Genomic DNA, 27,572 nt, shown 5'->3' on the forward strand with positions numbered 1-27,572 from the left:
ACGCCCGGTGGAAGGCGCAAGTCCAGCTTGCGGCGAAACTTCAGAGTTTTCATTTCCTCGCCGCGATGGCTTACAGAGGAACGACAACGTTTGAGGCGTGCACTAAAAACGGCGGCTGCTTGCTTTGTCGTGTGACAATTACGCTCTTCTTAGGCTCTTTCATGAATAAAATGGCGCCAACGCAATACTAAGGTCAATGTCAAACGCTGTCCAAAACTAATATCATTACCATTTCACAGCAATCACATTACGAATAGAAGAAATTCTAATTCACCCATATTTTCTACGCCATATCGCAAAATTCCTTCTCTTCACTGTGTATTGGACTGTTGACTACTTGACAAACACTCATTAACAGCAAAATAATCTAGAATACTGAAAGAATTCTAGATGATAATAAACATCAGAATATGTTTGACCAACAAGTTTGTATCAGTTAATTCACCACTACGACTAGCTATTTATTTGCAGTAAAACATACAAAACATATGAAAAGATAGCATTTTTTGCACACAAAATAAACCATGTTTAAATCAGTATGGAAGAGAACTCGTCATCTTCATTTATTATGTTTCATATACATCAATATTTCTTCAGCTGTAATACAAAAAAAGGAAAATTTTCAAAAATTTGACAAGTCATACAAACAGAATGCCTTCAACCTCTTGACATGTTTTTTTTTTTTTTATGCCTTTCAGTCTTTTTCGTGCTGTTTGCAATCTACAAAGATATTATGTTTTGGGCATCAGTTCCGGTCATCACTTGGCAGAAATAAAAATCTCTTGGTGTCCAGATGCTACTCGGAAGGCCCTGCCCCTGTACATTTTTATTTCCCATGCTGTGTGAACAGGTCAAATGGGGAGGAAAAAAAATGCACTTTTTCCCTAAAAGTGTTTAAAAACACATTTCAGAACTTTGTTACAAATGCTTCTTGTGTCAGGTGGGCCATAATTCTCAAAATATGCACAACTGATAATGAGAAGTCTATGTTGCGAGGTAAAACAGCCAAGATGCCTTTCTAGTTTCAGGTTGAGCAGGAAATCCTCCACTGATGGCCCAGACACCCCATGATCTCTTTTAAGATGACAGGCCATGACGTCGTCCCACGTGCTGCTCAGCCTCTGACGATCCAGATCTTTGAGATGAGCCAGCAATGGAAAGGGAGTTGGGCACCAAAACCACATGAGGGGGGCATGGTTCCACAATGTACTCGAGGATTCAAGAATCAACCGTAAATCTTGACGTTGTGTGTGTTTCGGGGGTGTAATATGTACTCTAAGAAGCCGAAGACTGTAGTTTGTTGTTATGAGACCTACAGAATGTGGAGAGAGTGAAGAGTAAAGAATCCTAATCAATTTTATTAAACATTCTCAAGTACGACAATAAGCCAAAAAAACAAACACATATATATGTTTTTTTGTGTGTGTGTGTGTGTGTGTATGTATATATATATATATATATATATATAAAAAACAGATGAATAAAAAAAGGGATGGCATGGGGTCATGTAAGTGCAGCCATGTTGATGTAATCACTTGGGAATGCCTTTTTGGTCTTCTGATTAGTGATTAAGTATTAAAATGATGGACAGGGTCCAGGAATGCTACCACTGAACTTCACTGCTTCACAGCAAAACAAACCTTCTTAGAATCCTTGTACAAGTTTACCGAGAGGGAGAAAGAGAGAGGGGAGGGGTTTAAAAAAAAAAAAAAAGTGCCCACACTTTTTATATATAAAATAAAATTTAAAAAAAAATCCTTCACAAAAGGATATTAAATGATGCATGTCTCTAATATAAATATTTTATATTCATATCATGCAAGACTTTAAAAGGTCCAAAATGTATATGCAAATTTTCAGCAGTGGTATTGTCTCAGCTTAAAACCTGGTCAACAGAAACGACACAACTGATGAGTCTCCAGCTGTTACAGTGACTCTCAGTTAAATCCAAAAGTTAGAGAATACAGCAAGTTCAATTTAATAAGGATTTCACAATAAATATACACTTTTTTTTTTTTAGCCAAATGGCAATACATTTAATTAAACCAAACAACAAAAAAAGTTCAATAAAAAGTTTTGGAAAACATCTTGATATTTGACTTTCTACATGGTTTAGGTAACCAATTAGTTCCTCTTCAATACTGGCATTTATCAGTGCTGTTAACAGTAAATTTGCAAAGAACAGAAAAATAATAAAAGCATCTCCCTTGATTACATGTTTGTGTTAAATGTCAACATGGCTGCCATTCTGCGATTGTCACTGAAGGCATCTCTGTAGATGGGATATTATTACTGAGGAGGTTATGAATTCTTTTCCCTTCTCAGTCTATTGTGAGTAAACAAAAAGAAAATCCACTGTTTATAAAACAGCAAGTTCCATGACTGAGTTACTAGAGAATGACCCCGCTATCCAGCTGGGACAGCATGACTTATGACATCACAATCTGTAAGAAAGAGAAGAATGGGTGGGGATAAATTGCATGCAGGCCACACAAATGCACAAGCAAAACCAATGGAGGAGAATGAAAGAGCAAACGGAAAACAAAAAAAATAAATATCAGATTCAAAACAACACACTTTCATTGTGCACTGCTGCCATATTCTAGCTACAATGACAGATCTGTGGAATTGAGCAGTTGCACTTACTATTTACCCGCTTTATTCAACTGCTATTTTATTGTACACAATGTATAATAAATTATAAAGTGGAATTTATTGAGGTCAAATGTTGGAGCAGGCAGAGGCCCAATATCATCACTTGCATTTAGAGGAAAAGTACATGAGCAGCAGGGGCCACACACAACAAGCGAGCACAAAAGCAGCAAGTGGATGGGATGATGGCAGCTCTTGACAGAAAAGGTGAGTCGAGCAAAGCCCGGATCTAACGGATCCAACTGTCCTTTAAGAGACATGATCAGACTTAAAGATGATGCACATTAGAAATATTAAGGAAGGAAGATGCAGAGTGAAGATGCAGGGGAAAAAAAAAAAAAAAAAAAAAACAGACCCACCCTATTCCTTTTCAGAATCATTTTAGAAACAGGAAGTTTACATTTTTGGTGCTATTGTGAAACATTGGGCTTACCTGCTTGCTTTGAATGCTTTGAGCTTCTGTACAAAGAAGGATTCCAGAACCTCGGCACACTGGTAAAAGGGTGAGTCACTAGGGTTGTAGTAGCGGCAGTTGTCAAAAATTTTGGTCATGTCCGCTACAAACTCTGTCAGTTTGTTGTAATACCGCCTCTGCACCCTTTCCTCCATTGTGGACAGGTCTGAGATAATGCGACAAATATAAAAATGAATTTAACACATGATTTGTGTGTGTTCAATATTTAGTAAATTTCAATTTTGCATTTTAGTAGTACAAATTAGACACCATACCCATTGGTTCCTTGATAACCCCATAATAATCTGGGGCATCGTTGGGATCCACGGGTTCCAGGAATGGCCATGCCATTTTGTGAGTCTGTTAGGGGAAAATGTTCATTCAGATTCAGCAGCTAACAAAGGATTGTCCTCTCCATTCAGGTAATTCTAGCATTAGCAGCTGAATGAGGGCACAGGCTAGGGAAATAGCTCACTAGAGACAGCTAATCGAGCTGCACTGTCTATCAGCTCTTAGGTTAATTAGATCACCATCTTGCACCCGAAAGCATAAGTCAAAACGAACCTGTAAGGAGCGTAGAATTCTTCTCAAGCCTTCATAGTCCTTATCAGTAAGTGGCGTCAGAACGGTCATGGCATCTTCTGTGGACTGGCACTGCGGGCATACGTATTCATCTATGTGTGTGGCTTCACTCTGTAGGATGCCCACACAGCGCCCATGGTACCAGTTCTGGCATCTGTCACAGCCAATGTAGAATCTACAGAAAACAGCAGATTGCAATTTTTCTATTTTTCTTGAATCTAAGCAAATTTCAGTCATTGGATCGCAGTTCACACTGTATTAGTGGCTCTGTATTAGTGGAGGGTAAGACGAAGGTTAAGACTCCCGTGGCGGTAGCAGCATTGTGATAAACGTGTCTTACTGGGCTTCATCGTACGGCGTTCGGCAGATGCAGTACAGCTCTTCTGTGTTGCCCTCCTGACCCCGTTTGCACTCGTTGCAGATGTAGTCGTCCATCTTCTTGGCCTCTTTCTCTGTGATGCCCACGCACTCGCCATGATACCAGTTGGAGCATAGGTCGCAGCCGATGTAGAATCTGAAACAAGGTGCAGACTCATTAGTTACGTGGAAAAGCCTCCGGTACGAACCCAGCTGAACCTTCATCAAGGCCTCAAGGGCCAGTGAGAGCACTACCCACTTGGACTCGTCGTACGGAGTTTTGCACACACAGTAGAGTTTGGTGTCCTTCTTGGAGTCCTTTGAGGTAGTGGAGATCATTTTCTTCTTCTTGGGCTTGCCTGAGGAGCAGATGTCTCGCTCCTCGTCGCGTTTGCGCTTATGGCTGATAGTTGGTGACATGACCGGGCTGGAGAGAGCGCTGGTTGCATGTGCACTCGCCGCTGCAGCTTGGGCTGCCGCTGCCTGTGCCTTCTCCTTCTCCCGACGAAGCTTACTCAGATCCTTTCGGAGTTCCTCCTGAAAAATGTATACATATAAAGACCCAATTCCATTCCAGTCTAGTATCTCTCATTTTATTTTAAAAGAAATCTGGTGCTCCATCTTACCTGAACTTCTAACTGGAGCTCCTTGTCTAGGAGAGCTCTCTTCTTCAGGATCTCGGCCTTCAGCTGCTCCTTATGCTTGAAGAGCAGCGCTGAAAGCTTGGTGGCGTTCTGCTTGCTGCGCTTCTGCTCCACCGACTCCTCTCGCTTCCTCTTTTTGGCTGCCTGCTTTTCGTCCTTGTCAATCTTGTCCAGGATGAACTTCATCACCTGGTTGCACACGATCATCCTGAGGAGAGACCACAGAACCCAGTGTCAGACTGTGGCAGGTTTACAGGATGGTGGATCTTCATTCAATACCTACTGTGAACACTATGAGATTTTGGAAATGATCTGCTGAATTCAGACGGTTCTCCACACTCACCTCTGGTTCTCCTCTCTTTCAGCGGGGGATGTGGTTTTCTTCTGCTTCAAGTGTTCTATAACAGCATTCTGCTTCATCACCACCTGCAAAAAAAACCCTGTTGTCATTAAATTTAATCCTTTGCAGAAATATAAAATGGGGGATATAAAAGTATTTCTTCTTTCAACCTGTAGTCCCAGAATGCATCTCCAGATATTCTGCTCTACCTGTTTCTGGATGAGTTCACTCTGGCTGGCGCCATGCTGGCTCTGCTCCCTCTTGGCCTCTTGCTGCTGCTTCTTCTTCTGCTGCTGCTGCTGCTGCTGTTCACGCAGCTGCTGGATGCGCTGCAGCTGCTCCTGCACACTGGCCGTCTGGATGGTCACCACGTTCTGTATTTGGTGCGTCGGCTGGACCTGAGCCCCTGCGCTGACCACCGTGGCCTGTGGTGGCGGCTGCTGCTGGTGGAGAGCTGGCTGCTGCTGGATCTGGATGGGCAGCTGGAGTTTGATTTGCTGGGGTATCCCTGCAGTGCCACTTTGCTGGAGCTGGGCCGCCACCTGGCTCTGGATTTGGGAAAGCACCTGTTGCTGGAGCCCGGGAACTGCAATAAGCTGCTGGTGGAGCTGGATCTGGGGTCGCACCTGGGCCTGCACTTGGGTCACCACTGTTTGGGTCATTTTGGGGGCTACTGTGGCCAAAGTCTGGGGGGAGACCGCAGTGACCTGGGCCAGCTGCTGCTGTGGCTGAACGGCCAAAGGGGCGTGGGACTGGATGGGTGCCTGGACCGTAGCTGGAATGAGAGCCTGGGCTGGCATTTGAATAGGCGACTGGGTAAGGGTCTGAGTGGTGATCTGAACTGGTGTCTGGACAGACACCTGAATGGACGTTTGGGGTGGGGTCTGAGGAGCAATTTGAAGAGGTTTCTGAGCAGGCACCTGAACTGGGATTTGTGCTGGGGTTTGCACGGGAGCTTGAATTGGGGTCTGGGCAGGTGTCTGTGGGGAAAGCTGTTGGGCCAGGGGGGATATTGGTGGGGGACCTGAGGGCAGGGCAGGTGCCTGGATGGGAACTGCTGCCTGCTGTGTAGGCTGGACTGGTGCAAGGGCTGGAGGAGCTGGACTGGGGGTAGGAGGCTGGGGCTGCACAGCTCTCTGCTCCAACTCCAATGCTGGAGAATAAGAGAGGAGAATATACATTTTATAATAACTCAGTACATAAGGTCAAGGAAAATGTTTGATGTTTAGCTTCTGGAGTTTTTAGTACAGCAGATCATCATTTTTGGGTGGGCGATATGGCCCAAAAATAATATCACAATATATAGTCTGACAATAACGCTAAATTTGGCAACACATGTTTGTTAATCATCTGACACAGATAAACATAACAGGTTACCTAAAAATATTCTGTAAAAAAATATATATATGTTCTTTGAATTGGAAAAAGCCTATATACAACTTTAGTAGTAGAACAAAATAAAATCCAAAACTAAACATAAAGTGCTGTTCTTTAGAGCATAAATGAACCACACTGTACTAGGTTTCTTTGTTGATTCCTGCTGGGATTTCAATCCTCATAACCCCCTACAATCTTCTTGCACTCCTTGCATATTAATGTGGTCTTTTCTATATCTTATTGTGTGCATCCAAAATAATTCCACCCCAGCGAATTAATACTACGCTTCTGGCTATGTTTACCTTCACAGTCACAACTTAAATGACATCGCGCCACATGTGCACACAATGTCCGCTGCGTAAATGACGTCATTTGCACTTAGCATTAGCAATTCAAATCAGCATGTTTTTTTTTTGGTTTATTTTACCGGAAAAATAACAGGTATAGTGGCTGTAGGTACTAACCTTGAGGTGCAGGGGTAGAAGAAAGGGGCGTTAAGGCTGGTGCGGAGGGCGTGATGGACGTGGAGGCAGCTGCCTGGGCAGGGGCTGGTGTGGGGGGTGCAGGGGTGAAAAGGAATCGCTGGACCTGGCCGTTGGGCATTGCTGCCTGCATGAGTTGCTGCCCAGGCCCAGGGATGACTGTCACACCCTGGGGAATGACCTGAAGTTGACCAGTGGTTTGGCCCTTCCCCTGGATGACAACAGTCAGGCCCTGGCTGCCACCCTGAAGACAGAAACACCACACAAAAAGCAAAGCTTAGAAAGCAAACAAAATCAAGCCATAGACCAAGTAATGATAGACTGAGTAAAGGAATCACCTGTGCCCCCTGAGTGAGCTGGGTGAGTTGAGCCAGCGTGAGTTTGACCTGGCCCTGTTGGGGCCGGGCACCCTGGGGCGTCGCTGGCGTTCCCGGGGACTGGCCTGGTGCAGGGGTAGCAGGCCGGGGTGAGCTGATGGCGCCAACTGTTTGTGTGGGACTGGACACAGCTGTGGACACTGGCTGACCCCGGATGATCTGAGTGACAACCTGTTGTGTCTGACCTATAGTGGGTACAAGACGGACATGATGTGTTAATTCAAAAAGTATGAATTGTAAAGAAGTACCTAAAAGTACCTAATGATGTTGCCAAAATTATAGTCTGAAAGTGAGAACATCCAGCTATGCTCCATAATATTACCATGACACAAGTCAATTAGTTAAATGAGGCAAGTTCATCATAAATGAATCTGATATGGACACTGCCAATCAAGGCTCTGCACCAGATTATCTCACACTATACATATACTGTGCCACAATGTGATATTATTTCGCTCACAAATTAGCAGCACGTGTTTAATGTACACAGTGACAAATGTTGTCGGTGACAGACAGCCTGCTGGCACTAATGGTAGAGGGGGAGAGAAAAAAAAAAAAAACTCACTGGGTTCTACGCACCCGTGCAAGAGCATGCTCTACAAACAAATGCTAGAGGAAAGAAGGACCTACTGGCTGGGAGAATACCTTGCTGAACCATCAGAGGGGTTCGGATGATTGTCTTGCCCATGGTGGTCGCCTGCTGGAGGGGCGAGCGGATCACGGTCATCCCTGGCCGGATTGGAGTGCCAGTTGTTATCACCTGAAGTGAAAATTAAATGCACAAAAACAAAAAAAAATAATTATCGACTCACTAGTCAAACATATATTTTGTGAAAATTCTTCTGGTTAAAAAGACAATCAGACACCAACCCCTAGAAGGTTTACTTTACGTTCCACACTGGAATGTATTTTCTGAACGTGTATTCTTGCCTACCAGTATCTATAGATGATAAAAGTATAAATAAATCTATAAATAAAAATGTGCACCTGCTGGGTGGAGGTAGCAGTGTTGGGCCGTATGTTGATAGTGGCTGACCGAGGCTGGAATGAACTGAAGGACTGAGCGTTGCCAGTGTTGCTGGATGGAATGATGCCCACCACTTTCTGCTGTACCTGTACCACACCTGAGGAGGATGATGGGTACAGTTGCATAGACATCAGTAAAATAAACAATGTTATTAAGTACTGCAGAGAAAAGCAGTAAGACAGAACTGCCCCACATGCGATCGTTAATAGTTTTGTGGCCCACTTAAATAGTTGCAATATTGAGGACTATAGCAGTCGCAAAAGCATTCCACTGGATATCATACAGTGTATGACTGGGTATGTGACAAATAAAATTTTAATTTGAACTTGTTCTGCCAAGCACAAACCAGGCATCTTCTCCTATGTATTAGTTTTGATGACAAAAGTCTAAAAGGCCTGACAGCAAACTGGGGTGACCGAGCCAGTGGACGCTGCAAGATCAGTCACTCTCAGGAGAACAAACCATGGAAATTGTTTATAGGTGGTGGTGTCACTTCATACGGCTGAATTTTTAGGAGAATCACAAATCTCCACTGAGCCTGATTCAGATCTCAGAGTCAAATGTTATCAATTCCAGTATTACCATTATTAAAGGTTTTGCTTGCTATTAAAATACAAAGAGCAGTCAACCACAAAATACACTACCAGTCAAAAGTTTGTATGCACATTCTCTGTTGCAGTTGGAGCCATTTTGAAGAATCCAATATTTAGAAACATATTTAGTATTTGTTGTATGAGGATTAAGTGAAGTATGTTTGAAGAATCAGTCACCGCTTTTTACCTTCATGGCTGCTTTGTTCACTATTGTAATCATTTAAAAGCTGCATGAGATTAACACGAGTGAATGATTAAGTGTTCAGCATAAACCTGTTTTGATATATTGTTTTGTTTATTACATAACCTCATGTTATTTAAGTGTCTTGTGTTTTCAGATATATATTGCAATATATATTGTGTATTGCATGACCCATAAATGAGCAGGTGCGTCCAAAATTTTGACTGGCTGTGTGGACAAAAAGACTTCTTTCCAAAAGTCTACAGTGAAGCTAAAGGTGATCCACCACCATAGATGAGCTACAGATTTAGCATAAATATCAGCATTCTGTAAAATGGAAATACAATGTATTCTGTTTTGGCATATTTGGAAGTATCGGAAAACTGAAATGAATCTAGATGATTTGCACAATCAATATCACATTACTAGGTGGAGCCTTTATTGCCTAGGGTGGATACCACTGGGTGTGAGCTTACTTAGTAGCATGCTTCCATTTCTTCTGTGGATATTAAGACCACAAAAAATTGGCCATATCATTAAAAAGCCACACCCAGTCTGATCATAACTTTCAAAAAACTGGAATATTTAAAAACGATGCACAAGGTTTAATACAAAGCAAATACAAAACCCCAAAAAACAGGAGCGTAGACAATGTCATGACAGCTCTCTCTAACACAAAGCAGACCAGACATAAACTGACCTGGGCTGGCCTGACCCTGCTTGACCCAGGAAGCAAACGTCTGCTGGAAGTTCTTATTCTGCTGGAATGTCACAGGGGTACCCATTTTGGTAGCTAGAACTACTTTCGTACCAGGTGTGACCTGGCTAGTTAGTGAGCCAACCAAGACCTTCTGTGTGCCAGGGGTCGGGGTGGTTGAGGTGGTCAGAGCCACACTGCTTGTGGGGGTAGCCAGTCCTGGCTTCTGCTGCTCCAAACGTTTCTGCAAATAGAAAAGTTTCAGACATTCGTTCATGCAAAACAACACACATACTAAAAATAAATGTATAAATCGAATCAATCAATCAATCAACAATTTGGTAATATTTATGATATTAATCCAATACCTACAAATAATTTCCCAGCAGGAATTAAAATATGAGGCCCATCTACTGTCAGTTGCCCATTATATCTGTAGGTTTTATAAAGGCGTGGGTTATCAGCTTAGCCTGAGGTGGAAACTATCTAGTTTTTTCCCACCTGCTGGGCAGCCAATCTCTGCTGCTTTAGCTGAGCCTCCAACTGGGCCTTGACCTCCTCTGCTTTCTTCTGCACACTAACCTTTGCCTGGTCTGCCGACTGGGCCTTTTCCCGTTCAACCCTGGGACAGTGAATTGATACGTAGTGTTACACAACAAAAATACTAAATGTATATTGTGCAATCCAATCCATATTTGCTTGATGAATATAAAAACAACCCATTAAAAAGAGCTGCATGCAGATGGCTCATCTCTGCTATTTCATGCTGGATTCATCCCACCTTTCAAAAAAGGCTCTGATCTCCCAAAGTTCCAAATCCTCCTCTGCCACCCACGTCTCAATCACCACAGGCCCAGTCTGCTTGGCTGGCTCTGGCTTCTTGGGCCTGAGAGCGCTGGAGCGCAAGCCTTTCCTCTGTGGTGTAGGAGTTTCTGTGTGAAAAGCAGAGTGTGATGAACTGCACTTGACATTTTTTTTTTTTACAACTCAACAGATTCACGTATGAACAAGACTCATAGGGAACAAGTGTGAAAATATTTGTGAAATCAAGGCAAGCATCAAGTTATCCAAACCTATCAACAAAAATGCAATTGCATTTACGTTTTCTTTTTACCTTTAGGTGCTTCTGGAACACCAATAGGGCAAATTATTTTCCGGATGCAGTACTCTGACCGAATGCCATATGGCCCGACATCCCGTCGCTTGATTATCTCTGTTGTGGTTATTTCTGTCTCTGAGGTTTCTGTAAAAGAACAAAAAAAAAAAAAAAGAAACAAAATACATTATATCCTCACTTTTAGGACTGATTCATGGATAGACAGACATAGGTGCAAATCACCTGTCCGAGTGGTTCCTACAGCAGGGGACGGCTTCACAGCCATGTCATCCCACCTCAGACAAGACCAAAGCAGCCGCAGCATCAGGCTCACACCAGCCAAGGATCTCACAGTCTGCAGCCGGTATCTATGAGGCAAAACGGGGTCAATTACGGTGTAATTGTTCTGCTCCCCGGGCGGCTTTCATAATGGCTTTCATAAGGGTCATGGGTTAAATTCAGAGGACACATTTCTTTGTGCGCACTGTGTGCTATGCTTGTTGAGTATCACAATGGCAAAAACACTTTCACTTTGAACCCGATGGGTTGAAAGTGGGATTCAACCATGGCCTTCAACCATGTTTATTTAGCATACTTGATACTTTTAGTCAGCACAACCCATGCACGTTATATTATGCTAACGACCACATAACGCGCGTTCTATTATTCTAACCACCATGTAATGCAAGTTGTATCATACCACTCTCCACATAACGCATGTTCTATTATACTAACCTCCATGTAATGCCAAAGGTGGGCCTGGGTGACGGGTATGGCCAGATGTCTGTAGCGGGTTTGGCGTTGTAATTAAAAGTAAGCACCTCCCAAATGCCCCCTCGCCTAGCTAGTTTCTTCAGATCATCGTTAGGCAGAACAAAGATGCTCTTCTTGCTACTTTTGGTAATGAACTTGCGGTAAGATGGTAAGGCTGTGCCAGAGCGTGTCTTCTTGGTGCGTGAGAATTTGAGTAGCCGGACGCGGTCCCGTGTAGAGTATTCCTTGCTGACTGTCATAGAGGTCACATAGGACCCTGAAGGGCTAGATTTTGTGTCTTTAATGGATGCTGTGACCACCGTCTTGCTTTGTTCTGTGACCAGTGTCCCAGAGGATGGGTTGGTTACTTTGGTAACTGTAGTTGTGGTTGTGGAACTGAGCACAGACACGGCTGTGCTGGATGTGACATCGGACGAAGAGGCCAGTGTCGCCGTGTTACTGCTGATACCATCTAGCGTGCTGGTGACCTCAGCAATCTGCACAGTACGACACTCTGAGGACACGGTAGTTGTGGTGGTGGTGGTGATTTGAGTGATGCTGGCTTTAAGCTCTTCTCCAGAGCTGTTTTTTATTTCTGCAGTGTCATTACTAAGGCTCGACTCCTCAACAGATGTCACAGGCGAGGGAGTAAGGTTGTTTGGATGGGGAGCCTCAGGGTTGGTAGCCTCCTTCTGGAGTTCATGGGTAGATGTGGTGGTGTCAACAGTTGTCCCGTCAAGGCGAGGGACCTTCGGAGGAATGGGACACTCTGAGTCAGATGCTGTAACCTTTTCTTTAACCGAGTCAGGTGCTAAAAGATCTCCATTCATGAGTGACTTCAGAGGGTCTTTGGTAGGCAGAGGTTTGATCTCGCTTTCAACACTCTGGATCTGAACTTTGGAGTTCAGATTGTTGGCCAAATCCATGAGCGGAAATGGTTTTGTAAAGGTTTCTGGAGATTTTCCATCACCGGAATCCTTCCCATTCATCTGTATTGAGGGAGGGTTTTCTACTTTTGGATTTTTGCTTTCATCCACGTCCATACATTCTGCATTGCATCGTTCAGTTTCTTCTTCCCCATGCTTCTTACCATTCTCACCCATCCTTACCAGCTCAGATGAGTTTTCTGCCTCCATTCCTTCAGACTTGATGCTGTGTGTATCCATTAGAATCTCTTCAGATGGTTTGGTTTCTTTGTCCGGAGCAAAGTCTAGGATCTTTTGGGAGCCACCATTGAGCTCAGTTTGCCTCTCTGATTCGCTGTTCCTATGGCATTCGTTTCCAGGAGGTGTGGCTGATATGTCCATTCCAGGACCAGCTGGAACTTGACTCTGGCCTTCACTACTTGGATGGGAGTCTAAAGAACAAACAGTATCCTGCTGAGTATCTACATTGTCACCGGAATCACCTGAGGGCCGGGAGTCCTCTTTCTTATCCTCTTGGTCAAATTCCAGCTTCTGGACCACAGGATCTTTGTCCATTGTATCATTCTCAGGCTCTGCCTGTTCACCCTGACTTTCATCAGATTTCTCTGATTCTTTTGACTCATCTGCACCATCTGACTGTGTACAGGCAGTCTGAAGTGCCTTGGACGCCGTTTGCCCAATTTCAGGTTGAGAATCTATTATGGGCTTCTCAGGAAAAGTCTTACTCACAGCCAGACCAGACAGTTTTAAGCGTTCCAGCCTCTGCTTCTCCTCCAGGGTGAACTGACGAACGCGCCGCTCCAACAGTCCATCCAGCTTAGAGGCTTTCACCTTTTTCTTGTAGGCCGTCCGGAGCAAAAACCCTTCGCTAACATTCACAACATCAGAGTTGAAGGCTGGCACCTCGGTTTTCACTTCTTTGCCTCTTTCATCCTCATCCTTCAGCTCCTTCTTCACAGCCTGCTCAACACTCAGTGGTGAAGAGTCCGGGGTAGTGACAACGTCTAAAGAAAGAGAAATTATTACAGGTCAAGAAAACATATGGGAAACAGAGACAAACTGGTATGAATTTGATAATCAGTACGAGTTATGTGCCTTCACCTTTTTCTTCATTATTGCTTGAATCTGGCACAATGGTGTCTACATCCATTTTCTCAGTGTCTTCCTCTATTCCATTGTCACTCTTCTCGCCCTCAGGAGTCTCTATCTTTTTCTCCTCCACTTCTGTTTCATTATCTTTCAGCATCTGGTTCTCAAAAGCAGAACTGTCCATGGAGGGTTCCAGGGGAGAATTTTGGTCCTCGTCATTCTCAGCTGCACTTGTGGTAGAATCTTCCTTTTCCAGGCTTTCTGGTTCAGTACCAAAATCCACAGAATTCTTCAGATGATCTCTGTTTTGTGCCTGGATCTCCTTAGCCATTTTGGCTCCTAAAAGAATGAATGAAAGTAAATTGAATTGATAAGAATAATTCACAGAATATTCACACACAAACACACAAAGTCCTTCTTACCTTCTAGAGCTTTGCGGTAGTTGACATTGGTGTTACCAGGCAATCTGGCGATAAAACGATGAACGTGTGTCTTGCTGACCCAACTCCAGCCCCCATATCCGGTTACCCTGTATTCCTCCCCTTTCTGCTTCCAGACCTGAGCGGGGAATAAATTGCTCAATTCAAGATACCCCAATGAAACATTCCAACCGGTTAGAATCACCGAAGGGTTGCAGGTTCGAATCCTAAACCACTGCCCACAAATGGTTATTGGTTAAACACAGAGGGAAAAAAAATTATTGTGTACACTGTGTATCACAATGAGAAACATTTTGTTATGCAATGTCTGCTGCGGACTGCTGCCCCTGCCCTGCCCTGCACTCTGTGTCAACCCCACTTACTACCATTGAGTCCCGGAGCAGGAAAAAAGATGGCGGCACACATAAATGCAACGGCTGTGTGCTCTCCAAATGTACCACTATTTTTATTTGTTTGTTATTTAAGTCTGTCTTATTCTGTTCCGGTCTTTAACTATATCCCTCACACTGAGTGGACTGCACCTTCAATTTCATTGTTCCTTGAAAAGTGAAAACGACAATAAAGATTGCTCCTGGTGAAAAAAAATGGAAAATAACCAAAATAGTGGTTTATTCAAATGCAGTTTACTAGATATGGGCAAAAAATCTGACAAAAGACCGCTAAAAACAGAGACGAGCGTCTGAAAGCAAAGCAATCTGTTACCTGGTGTTTGATCGGAAAGGTGTACTTCACCCAGGTGGCCTGCTGCATGGTCTCTTCGTCCTCCAACTTTTTCTCTCTCTTTTTCACCTTTTCTTTTTCCTCACGCTCCATGGAGGTCATCCGATGCAGCCTGAGGCAAAAAAAACAGGGAAAAAAAATTAGGGACTGATATAAGAACTCAATCTAGACTACAGTCAGGTTGGTACCTGTGGTACCTAAGAAGTCATCGTTTACATGTATTATACAATTTACAATACCATACCTGGTGTGGCCTAACGAGTCCTTCCACATAGGCAGCATGACCACAGGTTTGATGGCACACTCCAAGATGGCCAAGGCCAGGGCGAACTCTCGCGCCTTGCTGCACATCTGCACAGCCTTGATCCAGTTGGACCTGCGAGGTCAGTTTAATTAAATCAAACAGAATAATGACACTCACATTCGCTTTTTCTCTAATAGAAATGAATCATTCCTATATTGCATTACATCACGACAATAGAAATACAATCTTCTGGGAAATATATAGAACAATACCATCTGACATTGATATGAACATTTATGCACAAACTACAACAATGAGATTGTAATATAGACAAATTACAAGCAGACCCATTTCCCGTTTTCACCACCACACATAATGAATAGATACTTGACAGATTCAGTGTAAGTCATCAAACATACCTGTGCGAAGCCCAGTTGGGGTGAAGGAAGGCTGCTGGGACGTTATTCTCCAGCTGAGTGATGGTGAGGCGCAGTGTGGAGATGGTTAGCACTTTGGAGCCGTGCACGGAGCCGTTCCACTTGAACTCCCCGGCAGGGGTCATGCAGAACTTGTGCGAAAGGTGGCGCCGCTTGTCATGGTCCTCACGGTGCTGGTGCTTGTTCAGGGCCAGCATGTTCGTGCTGTACTGATTGTGATAAACCCGGTACTTTCCCTCCTGGCCCAGCTTAAAAAAGTTACTGAGATTGCCTTTGATGGCTACTTCTTTCTTAAAAATTCCCACTCCCTGGAAAACAGATGAAGACATTTGAAGGCTCCAACAGGAAAGAAAACAGCTAGTCATTATTACACAACCAAACTGGTGCTGTCTAAGACACTAAAGGTCAGTTTCTTGGATTACGTCTAGTTCTAGACTGAAAAAAAAAAAAGTTCTTCATTCAAAAGGGCTTTTCAGTCTAGGACCAGGCTTAATCCATAAACTGATCCTATACGTACCTCTTTGGTCATTTTTTTCACATCCTGTGTGACATTGCCCTGCTGGCTCTTCAGCTGGCTAAGCTTACTGTCCGGGTTCCGCAGGCGCGTCACCATGCGCGTGGCAGCCGAAGCCCCCTTTCCAGATTGTGCACCACCTTCGCCATTTGCACACTCCTTCCCCTCTCCTGGTAAATTTTCAGAATATGCAAAGGTTTCAGATACTAAATAGTAATGACATGCTTTCTGATGAGCGTGGTATTTACTGTACTAGTCACACTTCACCCAGCCCTCCGTACAACGTTTCTGTGTCCTCACCTGCATCGTCCTGACTGGTGAAGGAAGACTGGGATGATCGGTCAGCCAGATCAGGCTCCTCTGGCCCATGTGGCGCTTCACTTGCAGACATCAGACTGCTGCAGCTGTTCTCATCCACCGTGTGGAGCTGTTGGGTCTGCAGGGGGGCTTCCTCCTCCCCACAGGAGCCATAATCTAGATGCTTGTCTATAAAACAAAGAAGGGTGGGACAGTGAGAATGTGATTCACAAAGACACAAGGGACACGAAAAACACAGAACATCCCGCATCCTCAGCATGGCTGGCAGTGACACAAACAAGAGCTTCAGCCGCAGCCCAAGCAGTCCAAAATCCGCACAGACCATTTTGCCAGAGCACGGGAGCACAGAGAAGTGCTTTAGAACACATCTGCATGCGAGAGAGGGAAGAAGGAGCGCAGGAGCGATGGGTGGCAGAATGGAACAGCATTGCATGTGTTCGTCTCCCTCTGGCACGCTGCATTGTTTCAGCTAAGGTAAGCTAGCTGCTGGGGTCAGTGCTGGTGCCAGGCATTCCTTCCTGCTGTGCGGCAAAACAGAGGGGCTCCTGTTCCCACTCGGCTCAGGGGCAGGGAAGGGAGAAGCCTGGATGTGGCACTCGGAATTGGCCGGGAACCCTCTTTGTGCCAGTTTGTGTGGAGTTGCGTGCATGCGTGCAATAACTACTGAAAACAAAGCAGAAGCTGAAGGGGAAAGGAAGGTTAATGCAGGGGCTAACCATGACCAGATACAACGCAAATAAGCATTTAGTTAGCAGTGAAAATGAATGCTAAAAGACGTCCACAGAAACGCACAGAAAAATCACCCCATGCAACTGAGATCAAGCACAGAAGTAAAACGCTCAGCAGTGAGAGTGATGGTGTGGGTAGTATCCTAGTGACTGGCCTGCAAACCAGATAACCACAAAGTTACAGGTTCAAGCCCCACTTATTACCATTGGGTCCCTGAGCAAGACACTTGACCCCGAGTGTCTCCAGGGGGACTGTCCCTGTTTAAGTTCATTTTGGTACTTTATCTCTTTTTTTTTTATTGTAGTTCGACATTTGAAGATTATTGTGATAACACTAAAATGCAATGTGTTTAATTTTTTGTTGCTCAAAATATGAGTCACAAATGCCACTGCCCCGCCGGGCCACCCCCAACAGAGCCAAATCAGTTTGTTCAATATGACTCCTCTTGGGTTGTAATGTATAATGATTTGCATAAGTAAACTGTGTAGAGTTAGGCTGACCAGATCTTTTCTTTTCTGGTCGTGTTTTTACACTTGTCTGGGTTTTTGTGGCGATTAAACATTGGTCACGTCGTCAGCATCTACATGAATATTCACACTAGTAAAACAAACAAACAAACAAACAAACAAATAAATAAAAAGCCATTCTGGCCACAGAAATAAAATTTCACAAACGTGTTATCTTGATTTTAAATGTCCAAAGGAATTTGCCAGTGGGGACATTATGGTTGTTTTGGGGACCCACTAAATGTGTAATAATCAAGACTTTTGTATTTATTGACATTTTTCTTCACCTAATCAGATCACTGAATCAGGGATGGCCTATGAACCAGATGACATCAAAGCCATAGTTTAAAACCACATTGGCAGTGCACTGAACTAAAATTCAAAATGCAAAAGGCATGCAGAAATCATCTAGCGCAGAGGCAGGAAAACTCATGCATGTTCATGTAGGCACACACAATAGGTCAACGGTCACACTGTGGAACCCACTGTCCACAGTACCTGCCAAATCCCTCTCGGCTCCGCCGCCAGCCTGCCCCTCCTCGGTGGCCTCCTTGACTTTGGAGGGCTCTGCCTGCAGCCCTGCTGTAGGGCTGGCGGACTCAGGTTGGCTGGGAGTGCCGTTTTGGGGAGCGGAGGAGTTGGGTTTAAGCTGCTCAGAAGCACTACTGCCGCGGCTGTTACCGTCCACTCCAGCAGGGGGAGCTTCAGCTACAGAGGAATGCACTGAAGATGCAAACACACAAGAGCACCGCACACCATGTGCTCAGTTTTGATTGCTTCTCCGCATCCGACGTGCCGTAACCAAATTGTAAGTGCAACTTGCAGTGACAAAATACACATGCATTTAAATAAAAAGGAATGTTTATACACACTAAAGAGGCAGAATATCTAAATGTCACTGTATTCTGTGTTTCAAGCCCGTTTGCCATCACTTGTTGGAGTAGGTAGGTTAGGTTCGAGCGCTCACAACCCTTTGAATCCAACCAAACGGCACACATGAACTTAGCGATTGGCAACTGGCATTAAAATTCTGGAGCAGGTGAAATATTTGATGTTATGTTCTTACCAGTTTCAGTGGGCAGAGGCCGTTCTTTGGTTGTTTCGGAGCTCATGGTGCCCTGTTCCCCTTCAGCTGGAGGCTGAGCATCATCTGCGGGTGCCATGTTGGACTCAGACAGTTCAGCGACCTCTGAACCCAGTGGAATCTTCTCAGGCTCGTCAAATGCACGGTGCTTCAGATCATCTAGCACTGCCTCATGCTTCGTTTTGAGTTTCTCAATAATCTCCTCTGTGTGGGGAAATGAAAAGGGAAGAAAGATGCTTTTGAAATTCTGCAAATAATAAGATATGCCGAAACAACATAAACCATTAGCGGAGCGGAATTCAGATTTCAATTCAGAATTCAGACTAGACTTGATTCAAATCCGAAATCCTGAATGCGTGTTCAGGCTGTGCAAGATTGGGTGGTTAAGACGAAGATGGACGACAAACTTTATTTCAGGAAACTCCACACTCCACCACAGCCAGGTCAGCCTGAGCACCACCCAACTCATAAAACCAAAGCTGGAGCCATGGGGTGTATAAGAGATTCTGTGCCAGGGTCTGAACACAATCACCTTCGAACTACAGCCGGAGGCCATCATTAAAGTTTAAAACTTGACAACTCCACTGCACTATGTCTTCAGGGAAAGAGCAGCAGACCACACACACACATACTAAAAAATAGTCCTGAATTTGTCATGTGGCTGGAAAAAAAAAAAAAAAAAAAAGTCACTTATTACTGCCTCTGTTTTGTTGGGTTGGAGACATTATCCATATTCGTACGAGTTCTTCTCATTTCTGAAAGAGTATTAGCACACCTGGTTTGACTCAAAGCTCTCGTCTGGATATCAGGTCAACTCAAAAATTTGGGGCAGTGGTGGCCAAACGGGTAAGGAAGCGGACCCGCAATCGAAAACGTTGTCGGTTCAAATCATGAACTGCTGAGCAAAGCACCGTCCCCACAGGCTGCTCCCCGGGCGCCTGTCATGGCTTACCACTGACCACTTAGGGCGATGGTTAAAAGCAGAGGACACATTTTGTTATGTGAACAGTGTGCTGTGCTGCAAAGTCAAATCAAATTCAAATTCAAATTTTATTTGTCACATACACAGTCATACACGGTATGATGTGCAGTGAAATGCTTTCTGCAACTGCTACAGACCACAGAATTGCAAATGTTGCAAGTAAACAATGAACCAATATGCAAATATTGCAAACATAACCAAGTATTACACTTTTACGTCTTTAACATAAAATATGTGTAAGGTGTGAAGGTGTGCAAATGAGTTACAGTTTTTACAATGTTTAAAGAAAGAAGAAAGAGCCATAAAAGAAAGAGCAGTAAGGACCTAAAAAGCGCAGAGTCATTTTGTGCAAAGTGATTTTGTGCAAAGTGGTTTTGTGCAAAGTGGATCACGATCAAAGTATCAAAGTATCACGATGACAATTGCTTCACTTTCGCTTCAAATCCACAGACAGCAGGCCTGTGCTTATCACAACACACAATCTTCACTAATTCCAAGTGATGCATGGGACAGTGCATGTTGAATTTGACGTCAGATAAAAGCTTTTGACTTTGACAGGGTCACGTTCACACTGTGCCTCTGGGAACTGAGGGGACCAGTTGTTGGGCTTTTCTCGTTGTCGTCTCTTCATAGATTCTGGCTGCTCAAAAGTCTTGGGGCTTCTTTGCCGTATCTTCTGCTTCATGAAAAGCCAAATATTTTCTAATTGCCGAATGGTCTGGACAGCAGCAGGCCGGTTCAGCACCCGCACTCCTCCAAAACAAGGCTGTGCTGGAGTAATGGATGTGGCGTACTGCATAGCATTAACTTTGCCGAAATGTGCAAAGGCTTTCCTAGAAAAAACACACGTTGCCATTCCGGACGCACCAGCTGCCACTTCCACGAGCCGTACCAGAGGTGCAGATAACCAGCCAGATGGTCCCTCCTCACTAAAATCTGGAGGATGCATTTCCATGTTGCCTTTTTAAAAATGACTAAATCTTGTAAAAGTGAATTGTAGTAAGTTTACCCTAACTAGCTGATGCCACGCCAGGGTCCAATTCAAGTTAATAAATAAACAAACCCACACACACACAAATGGAGGACCATCCGCTTTGGGTCGCTATGGCAACTCTAAGCCACACAGAGCCAAGAGTACCTCAAGACATGTGCGCGGACATGTGCGGACATGTTTGGGGAGTTGGGCGAACCTGGGGGACTTGAGCAGGCCGGGGCGGGGGCGCTCGACTTGCCGTGGGCAAATGGGACAAGTGCTGGAGCGGGGCGGTGGTTGCCACGGCGGTTACAGCACCCGCGGCGGTTACAGCAATGGGACAGAGAGAGACCGTACCGTGGTCAAGGGGCATAGCGTGGTAGCGTCAGAACTCGGCCGGTACCGGCATGACCAGTCAGTTCAGAAGTCAGAAGAGGCGCCAAGTGGTTAGTCGGCATCACCGGGTTCCAAACGAGAGCAGACGAGGGCAAGGCAAGGAGTGCAAACCACGGCAAAATATGCTCAAGACACCGGGAGGCGGGGGGGAAGGCCTTAGCAGCGAAAACGGAGGTGGCCTTACCGTTGGCAGCGGCGAGATAAGAGCGGTTGTTCCCCCGCGCCTTGTTGGTCAGCTCCTCGGTGACGTCCATGTGGCCGTGCACCTCCTCCCTCACCTCCTCCAGCACGGCGCACAGGTCGCTCTCCCAGAACTCTTTATCCAGGCCGTCGATCAGCTCCGCCAGCTGCACCTTCGTGCTGTAGTACCAGATGTTCTTGTTCTCGTGTTCCCCGTCTTCCTCGCTGTGAAGGACGCAAGTTATCGATGGGTTACGGGTTATCGATCCGACCACCGACATTTACATTACGTTTTAAAATAATAATTCAAATAATTGCTGCGTGCAACGTGTCCACAAACTCCTGGCAAACGCTGAACAGAGTCGAGGCCGAACTCCTACCCGGAGCGGCGGCGTACTGAGATCAGGCAGCCACGGTCGCTACCGGCACTACTTTTTAACAACAGTTTTTAATGCTGCTGCCAGAAAATTACCGAGCAACGTCATTATGACTTAATCGATTATGTTCCAGCAGCCGTAGCCAGGGTTGGATCATGTCTAAGCTGCAGGCAAAAACCACATGTCATACAATAATCAAATATTGATAGACCTAAATGTTATCCTTCTCAGAGCAGCAATGCAATATTGTTCTCCGTCTGTAGACTTGCTTGTAGGAGATCATTTATTAGTTGGGAGAGACACGTCTTTTCCTCCAATATAAATGGAAATATTGCCACTTTTACTTTTTAAATCATTATTTCTATTTTACACTTTAACCCTTACTGATAGTGGGGGAAAAAGCAACCTGCCACGATGCTGACATTTTTATATCAAACCAACAACACACAAATACAAATGTAAGACAATCAGGACTAACGGTAGAAAATGGAGACTCCAAAAGACTCATGCTCTATAACCTGAACCAAAAAAAAAAAAAAAAACTACACAGTGAGGCAGTGCCCACAGCTCAGAATAAATATTGACGCCCCTTCGTGTTCTCAGAGCAGATTTCGCCAAGTGACAGAACTAGGCCTTCATCTGCATAAATGACATGTCTTTATTATAGTATTATTTAAATGTTTATTATTTTATTATTTATGTATTTGTTTTTGTTGTTTAAGTTGTTTTTGTATTTTGAAGTAAGGCCTAAATAAGGCTAATAGCAAAACTAAGTCTTTAATCTGCTGGCAAAATCCCTGCTTTGCCTTGCCATCCACGGTTTACGTTTACAATAAAATAAGTATTAAAAACATTTGCCAGTAAGGTCAAGGTTACTCCAGCGGTTCCACTTCCACATTAAAACAGCCAGGTCTGGTGCAACCATCACCTGGGCACCACGACTGAAAGCACGTGCCAAGACAGCACATGAAAAGACAGTCCTTGAGACTTCTGGGGGATTAGAGAGATTTAAACACGCTTATTTACATTATTAATAAATGAGACACCAAACTCTTGTGCAAGGTTCCCTGACAGACAAAAACCGCCGCCATGATGTTGTGAATTTCCCTCTGGGACGGGTAAAGTATCTATGTTCGGGAGGAGCGCAGCGGGCAGACACTGCAGAACAACATCGCCGGTTTGAAGGTAAAATGTCAGCCAGGAGTTGAGATGCCAAATGCGCTTATTGCTGTGACGCGGTCACCGTGCCACTTGACTTTCTCCCGCCGAGTCTCCACCGAGTCGATGAGTCTCTTATCTTGAGTGGGCAAGATTAAAAGGCATGAATGACGCCGGGAAGACAGCATCGTTCTACTAACCCTGACCCGATTAGGCAAAAAACTGCTTGGAAATGAATGAACAGACACTTTCTGAAAAGATACAGAATACAGGTAACATTTTTGTGAACTTTGCAATGCATTAGTGCTCTAATATGGGTAAAATGATGAAGTGAATACAAACGTAGATGAAAATAAAACGCATAAAAAGGAACTCATCCTCAAGGTAAGAAAAACAATAATAATCCGACACCATTCAATGTTTACTACCATGCAGTAATGTTCCTGTCTTGCATCTGACTGTTCACGTAACTCTCCGGCAGACTACAACAATTTGCTGTACCTGAGGGCCACATTTTAAACATGGCAGCTCCAGCATTAATTCTGCAGCACCAAGCTTGCTAGAAAATGTAAAAAGCAAGATTGCTTCCTGGAAGTATTTGGAAAAGCGTATGAAAGCATTCGCCTTTGAAACCACTCAGAATTATATAAGACGGGAGTAAAGTTGTCATTCAAATGTGTTTTAATTGCGACTGTTGAAGTAAGTTGACGATAAGAAAGGCCGTGTCTCTCTCCCATTTTATAATTATTTGTTTAGCTCCAAAACATTAAAATTAATTTCTTTCATTTATATATATGCGTTAGTATTTTATATCCATTTATCAACATGTATGTAGTACTTGTCGTACTTTACTACTGGGTAGTTCAATATGAAGTTAAGCAGTTTGAAAACTTGCCATGTGATGCACGGGATGCAGAAAACTAGTCTCACTTGTTAAAGCATAACTTCCACAATACAATTCTGTGAACTCTGCAAGCATTCAGACAAAACTATTGCACAAAATATTTCAATGTACAATGGGTGTCAAAACTGGGCAAAACTTCAACAAAATAATGTTTATGCAATACCAATAGATGCAACTAAAATGACCAAGACTGTGCGAAAATGTAATGTCACTGGTCTAAACGTTACGCGAGTGCAGTTCACTTTAAAATAGGAACGGCAGTACTGAGAGATAAAATGTGGTGCATTGTATGAATATTTGAAATATGCCTAATGCGATATTCAGTAAAACATGTATAAACTTTTGAATGTCTGGGTTATGATAATTTGCTTTGCATATCATTGTAATTAGTAAACATTTTACATTGTGAGAGGCAACAAATGTTTCAAATGAAAAAGTGCAAATATTTTTTTTTAGCATTTTGTTTTCACTATCCAGATAATTGTTTATTGATTTAGTTAGTTAGTATGTGTGTCTGTGAGTTCTGACTTTATTAAAAATATTCTTTATACTGTATATCAAAATAAATATTTTTAAAAAGTCCCTGTGTTTGTTCCCCCCACCCTGCAGTATTGAAAACAGCAATGAGTATCCAGGACCATCCTCACTACCGGCATAGAGTTAAAAAATGTCAGTATTGCAACAAGCCGGCCACGCAGCGGTACATCACCACATAATTCACAGGTTCAGCTATATTCTACTTCATCCAGGGATTCCCAATCCTGTTCCCGGAGTTTTTTATTGATACCGATCACCTCATTCCAATCTATTAATGCAGTCAGCATTTTGGACAAAAACGTTCAGTACGGCGCCCTGCAGGAACATGATCGGGAAGCGCTGCTCTGCTCTACTATACGATAAAGAACTGCCTCTAGAGGACAGCATAATTAGCGTAATATAATGCCATGTATTACAATGTTATTACTCTTTAGTAGCACTACTATCTGGACCGTCACAACAGGTAGTGAGTGGTACCTGGAAACCAAACAAACGAGGACAGAGTTACTTACACAATTATCCTCCGGTTCAGGAACCAGTACTTCCTCCTATGCCGGTCGTAGCCAATAGGCTCCTGGCGGATATAGGGCCGGCTCTTTTGGACCTCCATCACACAGTCCGACACCCCGGGCACCTTGTGCGCCACACAGATCTCGCACTGCCACTCGTCCTCGGGCACCTCCTCCAGAGGCGGCTTGACGCACTCCAGGTGGTAGACGGCAGAGCAGGTCTCGCAGCAGAGCAGGTCGCCCAGCCGGTGGCAGACGCGGCAGTGGTCGTCGTACTGCACCACGCCCTCCGACATCAGCTCCTCCCGGGCCAGGTTGGTGGTGAGGAACTGGTCCACCAGGAACTGCAGGACCTTGATCTTGCTCACCAGGGGGCCGTAGGGGTAGTCCTCCTCCTCCAGGTGAGGGAGGATGTGGTGGTACTCGGCGTCGCTTTCGCAGTACGCCCGCACCACCTCCGGCCACGTCATCCCGTCAACGAAGTACAGCGTGGAGTTGACGCTGTCCTTGAGATCGGCCGGGCCGAAGGTGGTGTTGGAGGTGTCCTCCTCCCGCAGGATGGCCTTCAGGAGGGCGATGTGGGTCTCGGCGATCAGCGTGCACTGCTCCTGACCGCCCAGCGCCGCGCAGAAGTCCTCGAAGCGGAAGGGGGAGAGGCGGAGCACCGTGCTGAAGTTGCGCAGGACCTCGTAGACGGCCGAGGCGCTGAGCAGCTGCTCGCTGGGCAGCAGCAGGTCCTCCGAGGTCTTTGGCAGGTCCAGTCGCGGGATTTCCTTCTCTTCGAAGATGGGCGACCGTGGGCGGACAACTCGCGACTTCCTCCGTCCTGTGGGAACAAGAACAGGTGAATGAAGAACACGCTAGAGAATCTAAGGAAAGTTGCCCTTTTACAATGAATACTAGATGTTCTCCAGAATTGAGAAACACACACATGTGAAAATGTTGCAAATCAAACCCAAACCCCAATTAAAACCGACCGACCGACCGTTGTTTACCTGCCTGCGGGACGCGGACCCAGCGGCGCCATTTTCAAAACAAAGGGCCACATGGTCACCTGTCACTTACTCCGCACTAGCTGCTCACGGACGAGCGCTGATCAAAATTACCGCCACGACAAAAAAAAAATAATAATAATAAAAAAACCGCCAGACACCCCCCAACTCGGCCTTTCGCCATTTACACGCGGAAAGTGAATGAAAAGTACACGCAAGTGTCGTGGATCGTTTTCCGACTCGCTAGCCAACTTCATTCAAATTGAAGTAATTAAGCTAATAATGTACCAGGGGCTGTAAGTACTGGGCGAAAGGCGATTTTTTAAAAGTTTATTTTAAAGAAAGAGATCAAATAGAGTAATAAAGAAAAAAACGAGTTAGTTTTTGCGAGTTAATTTTCGAACGGATCGCCGCGTTTGCGACGGCGGCTACGCGGCTAAGCCGCTAGCAGCTCGGGCCGAGGCCCCGCGCGTTTTCCCCCCTCGATACTCCATTTTGAGCCCCGGTTCCCTCCGCACCGCGTCCCCCGCGCCGGCCGGCCGGCCGCCTCCGCCGGGCTCGGGGTTCGGTCGCGGCTGACAGCCGCCCGCCGTCGCCCGGTCGGAAATGTCCGCGTTTGGGGCGACCGAGCCGGGGGGGGGTGGGGGCTGAGTCGCGTCCCGCTCCGCGCCGAAAACGTGACGTTTAACGCCGACGGCGAGCCGCGCTGCTTCGGATCGGGTTAGGTGCGTGATATGCGTGATGCGCGGTCTCCGGCGCGTCTTCTGAAACAAAGCGACAGCCGCGGAGGGGAAAAAAACAACAACGGCAGCAGCAGCAGCGCCCATTTTGTTTCGTTATTTCCTAAATAATAAGATGCACGTCCCGGCGGCGCGGTCGTACCTGCGCCGCTGCCGTGGCTCCGAAAGCTGCTCTCGGTGCAGTAGCTGGCATCGTCCTCCTCCTCGTCGGGTATTTCCTCCAGGTAGTCGGACTCGTCGTCCACGGCCTCCTCGTCGTCCTCCTCGTCCGTCACCGGTTCCTCCTCCACGAACTCGTCCTCCTCCGAGCGCAGGCTCACGGCGTCCTCGTCGTCGTCGCTCTCGTGGTCGTCGTAGACCACCAGGCTGGCGGCGGATCGCCTCCCCCGGCCCCTGCCGGTGCCTCTGCCCCTTCCCCTACCCCTGGACGCCGTGGTTGATCCCACTCTCCTCCTGCCCCTCGGCGAATGGTAATTTCCTCTCTTGGGAGCCTCAAAATCGGCCTCGGCGGCGCCCCTCGCCTTCGCCCTGAGCGCCCGCCGGGGTCTCAGACCCCGCACCGGACCGGAGGAGGGCTCCTGCATCAGCGAGCTTTTGGGCGGCCTGCCTCGTCTCCCCCTCATCCTATATAAAATCTATTATTTTCTCGTCCCGTCCTCGCGTGCACTTCGCGCGCATAAAACCCGGAAAAACGGGCACCGCCGGAGAGCTGGGCGCGCGCGGATTCCGCGACGGTCGGTCCCGCCGGGCCCCGGCCTCGGTTGGCGCAGAGAGGGCTCAGAACGACGGGCCGGCGTCCCGCTTCGGGTCGCTCGCAGCCGCCATGTTTCTTCCTCCCTCCGTCCGCCGAAAACAGACAAGCAGGCCCAGTGTTCGGGTCACGTGGTCCGCGCTCCCGCGAGGGAGGGGGGGCGGCGTGCGCGCGGCCGTCACGTCGCCGGACTTCGTGGCTTTTTTTTTTTTGGGGGGGGGGGGGGGTTAATATTAATGTTAATTTTAATGTTTGTTTTTTTTTTTTAATAACGACGTACGATCCGACCTGGTTTTACGCTTCCTCGGGTCGCTTCGAAGCCTCGCCGGGCGTCGTCGCTGTCGCCGCTTTTCTTGTTTTCATTTTTTACTCTTCTTATAATCTGGCCAAATATCCCCGTGGAATTGCCCAGTTTGTGTTTTGATGATAAAATCCACGTGTCTATATAGGTATT

The 27,572-nt window shown here is 45.6% G+C and overlaps 1 protein-coding gene across 6 annotated transcripts; it reads right to left on the minus strand.

Moving 5' to 3' along the window:
* Positions 1–527: 527 nt before the first annotated feature.
* On the minus strand, positions 528–27,251 carry bptf (bromodomain PHD finger transcription factor). Of its 6 annotated transcripts, none has more exons than XM_028985469.1 (31): positions 26,510–27,251; positions 24,639–25,461; positions 21,155–21,375; positions 18,602–18,823; positions 18,034–18,258; positions 16,283–16,468; positions 15,986–16,152; positions 15,451–15,776; positions 15,032–15,163; positions 14,770–14,899; positions 14,050–14,185; positions 13,640–13,966; positions 11,595–13,542; positions 11,103–11,227; positions 10,878–11,006; positions 10,545–10,695; positions 10,346–10,385; positions 9,767–10,007; positions 8,253–8,389; positions 7,911–8,025; positions 7,227–7,450; positions 6,871–7,132; positions 5,239–6,182; positions 5,033–5,115; positions 4,672–4,897; positions 4,305–4,582; positions 4,029–4,202; positions 3,671–3,863; positions 3,382–3,466; positions 3,086–3,272; positions 528–1,312 (listed from the first exon to the last, which is right to left on the minus strand). In XM_028985469.1, the coding sequence occupies exons 1-31, from the start codon at positions 26,988–26,990 to the stop codon at positions 1,276–1,278; spliced, it is 8,955 nt and encodes a 2,984-aa protein (XP_028841302.1). In that variant the 5' UTR covers positions 26,991–27,251; the 3' UTR covers positions 528–1,275. The 6 variants fall into 6 exon arrangements, with proteins under 6 accessions (XP_028841302.1, XP_028841301.1, XP_028841299.1 ...); XM_028985468.1 differs by having other exon boundaries at positions 7,896–8,025; XM_028985466.1 differs by having other exon boundaries at positions 10,265–10,385.
* Positions 27,252–27,572: the final 321 nt, after the last annotated feature.

This window comes from Denticeps clupeoides, chromosome 7 (genome assembly GCF_900700375.1).
Source record: "Denticeps clupeoides chromosome 7, fDenClu1.1, whole genome shotgun sequence".
NCBI lineage: Eukaryota > Metazoa > Chordata > Actinopteri > Clupeiformes > Denticipitidae > Denticeps > Denticeps clupeoides.

Bases quoted from the DNA above. Each gene is read 5' to 3' on its own strand.
- bptf (XM_028985465.1), bottom strand. From the start codon at position 26,990: ATGAGGGGGAGACGAGGCAGGCCGCCCAAAAGCTCGCTGATGCAGGAG. The intron at 13,543-13,639 runs GTGAAGGCACAT...CTCTTTCTTTAG, and splicing joins AAGCAATAATGAAGAAAAAG to ACGTTGTCACTACCCCGGAC. The intron at 8,026-8,252 runs GTGCACATTTTT...TTTTCACTTCAG, and splicing joins CTGCTACCTCCACCCAGCAG to GTGATAACAACTGGCACTCC.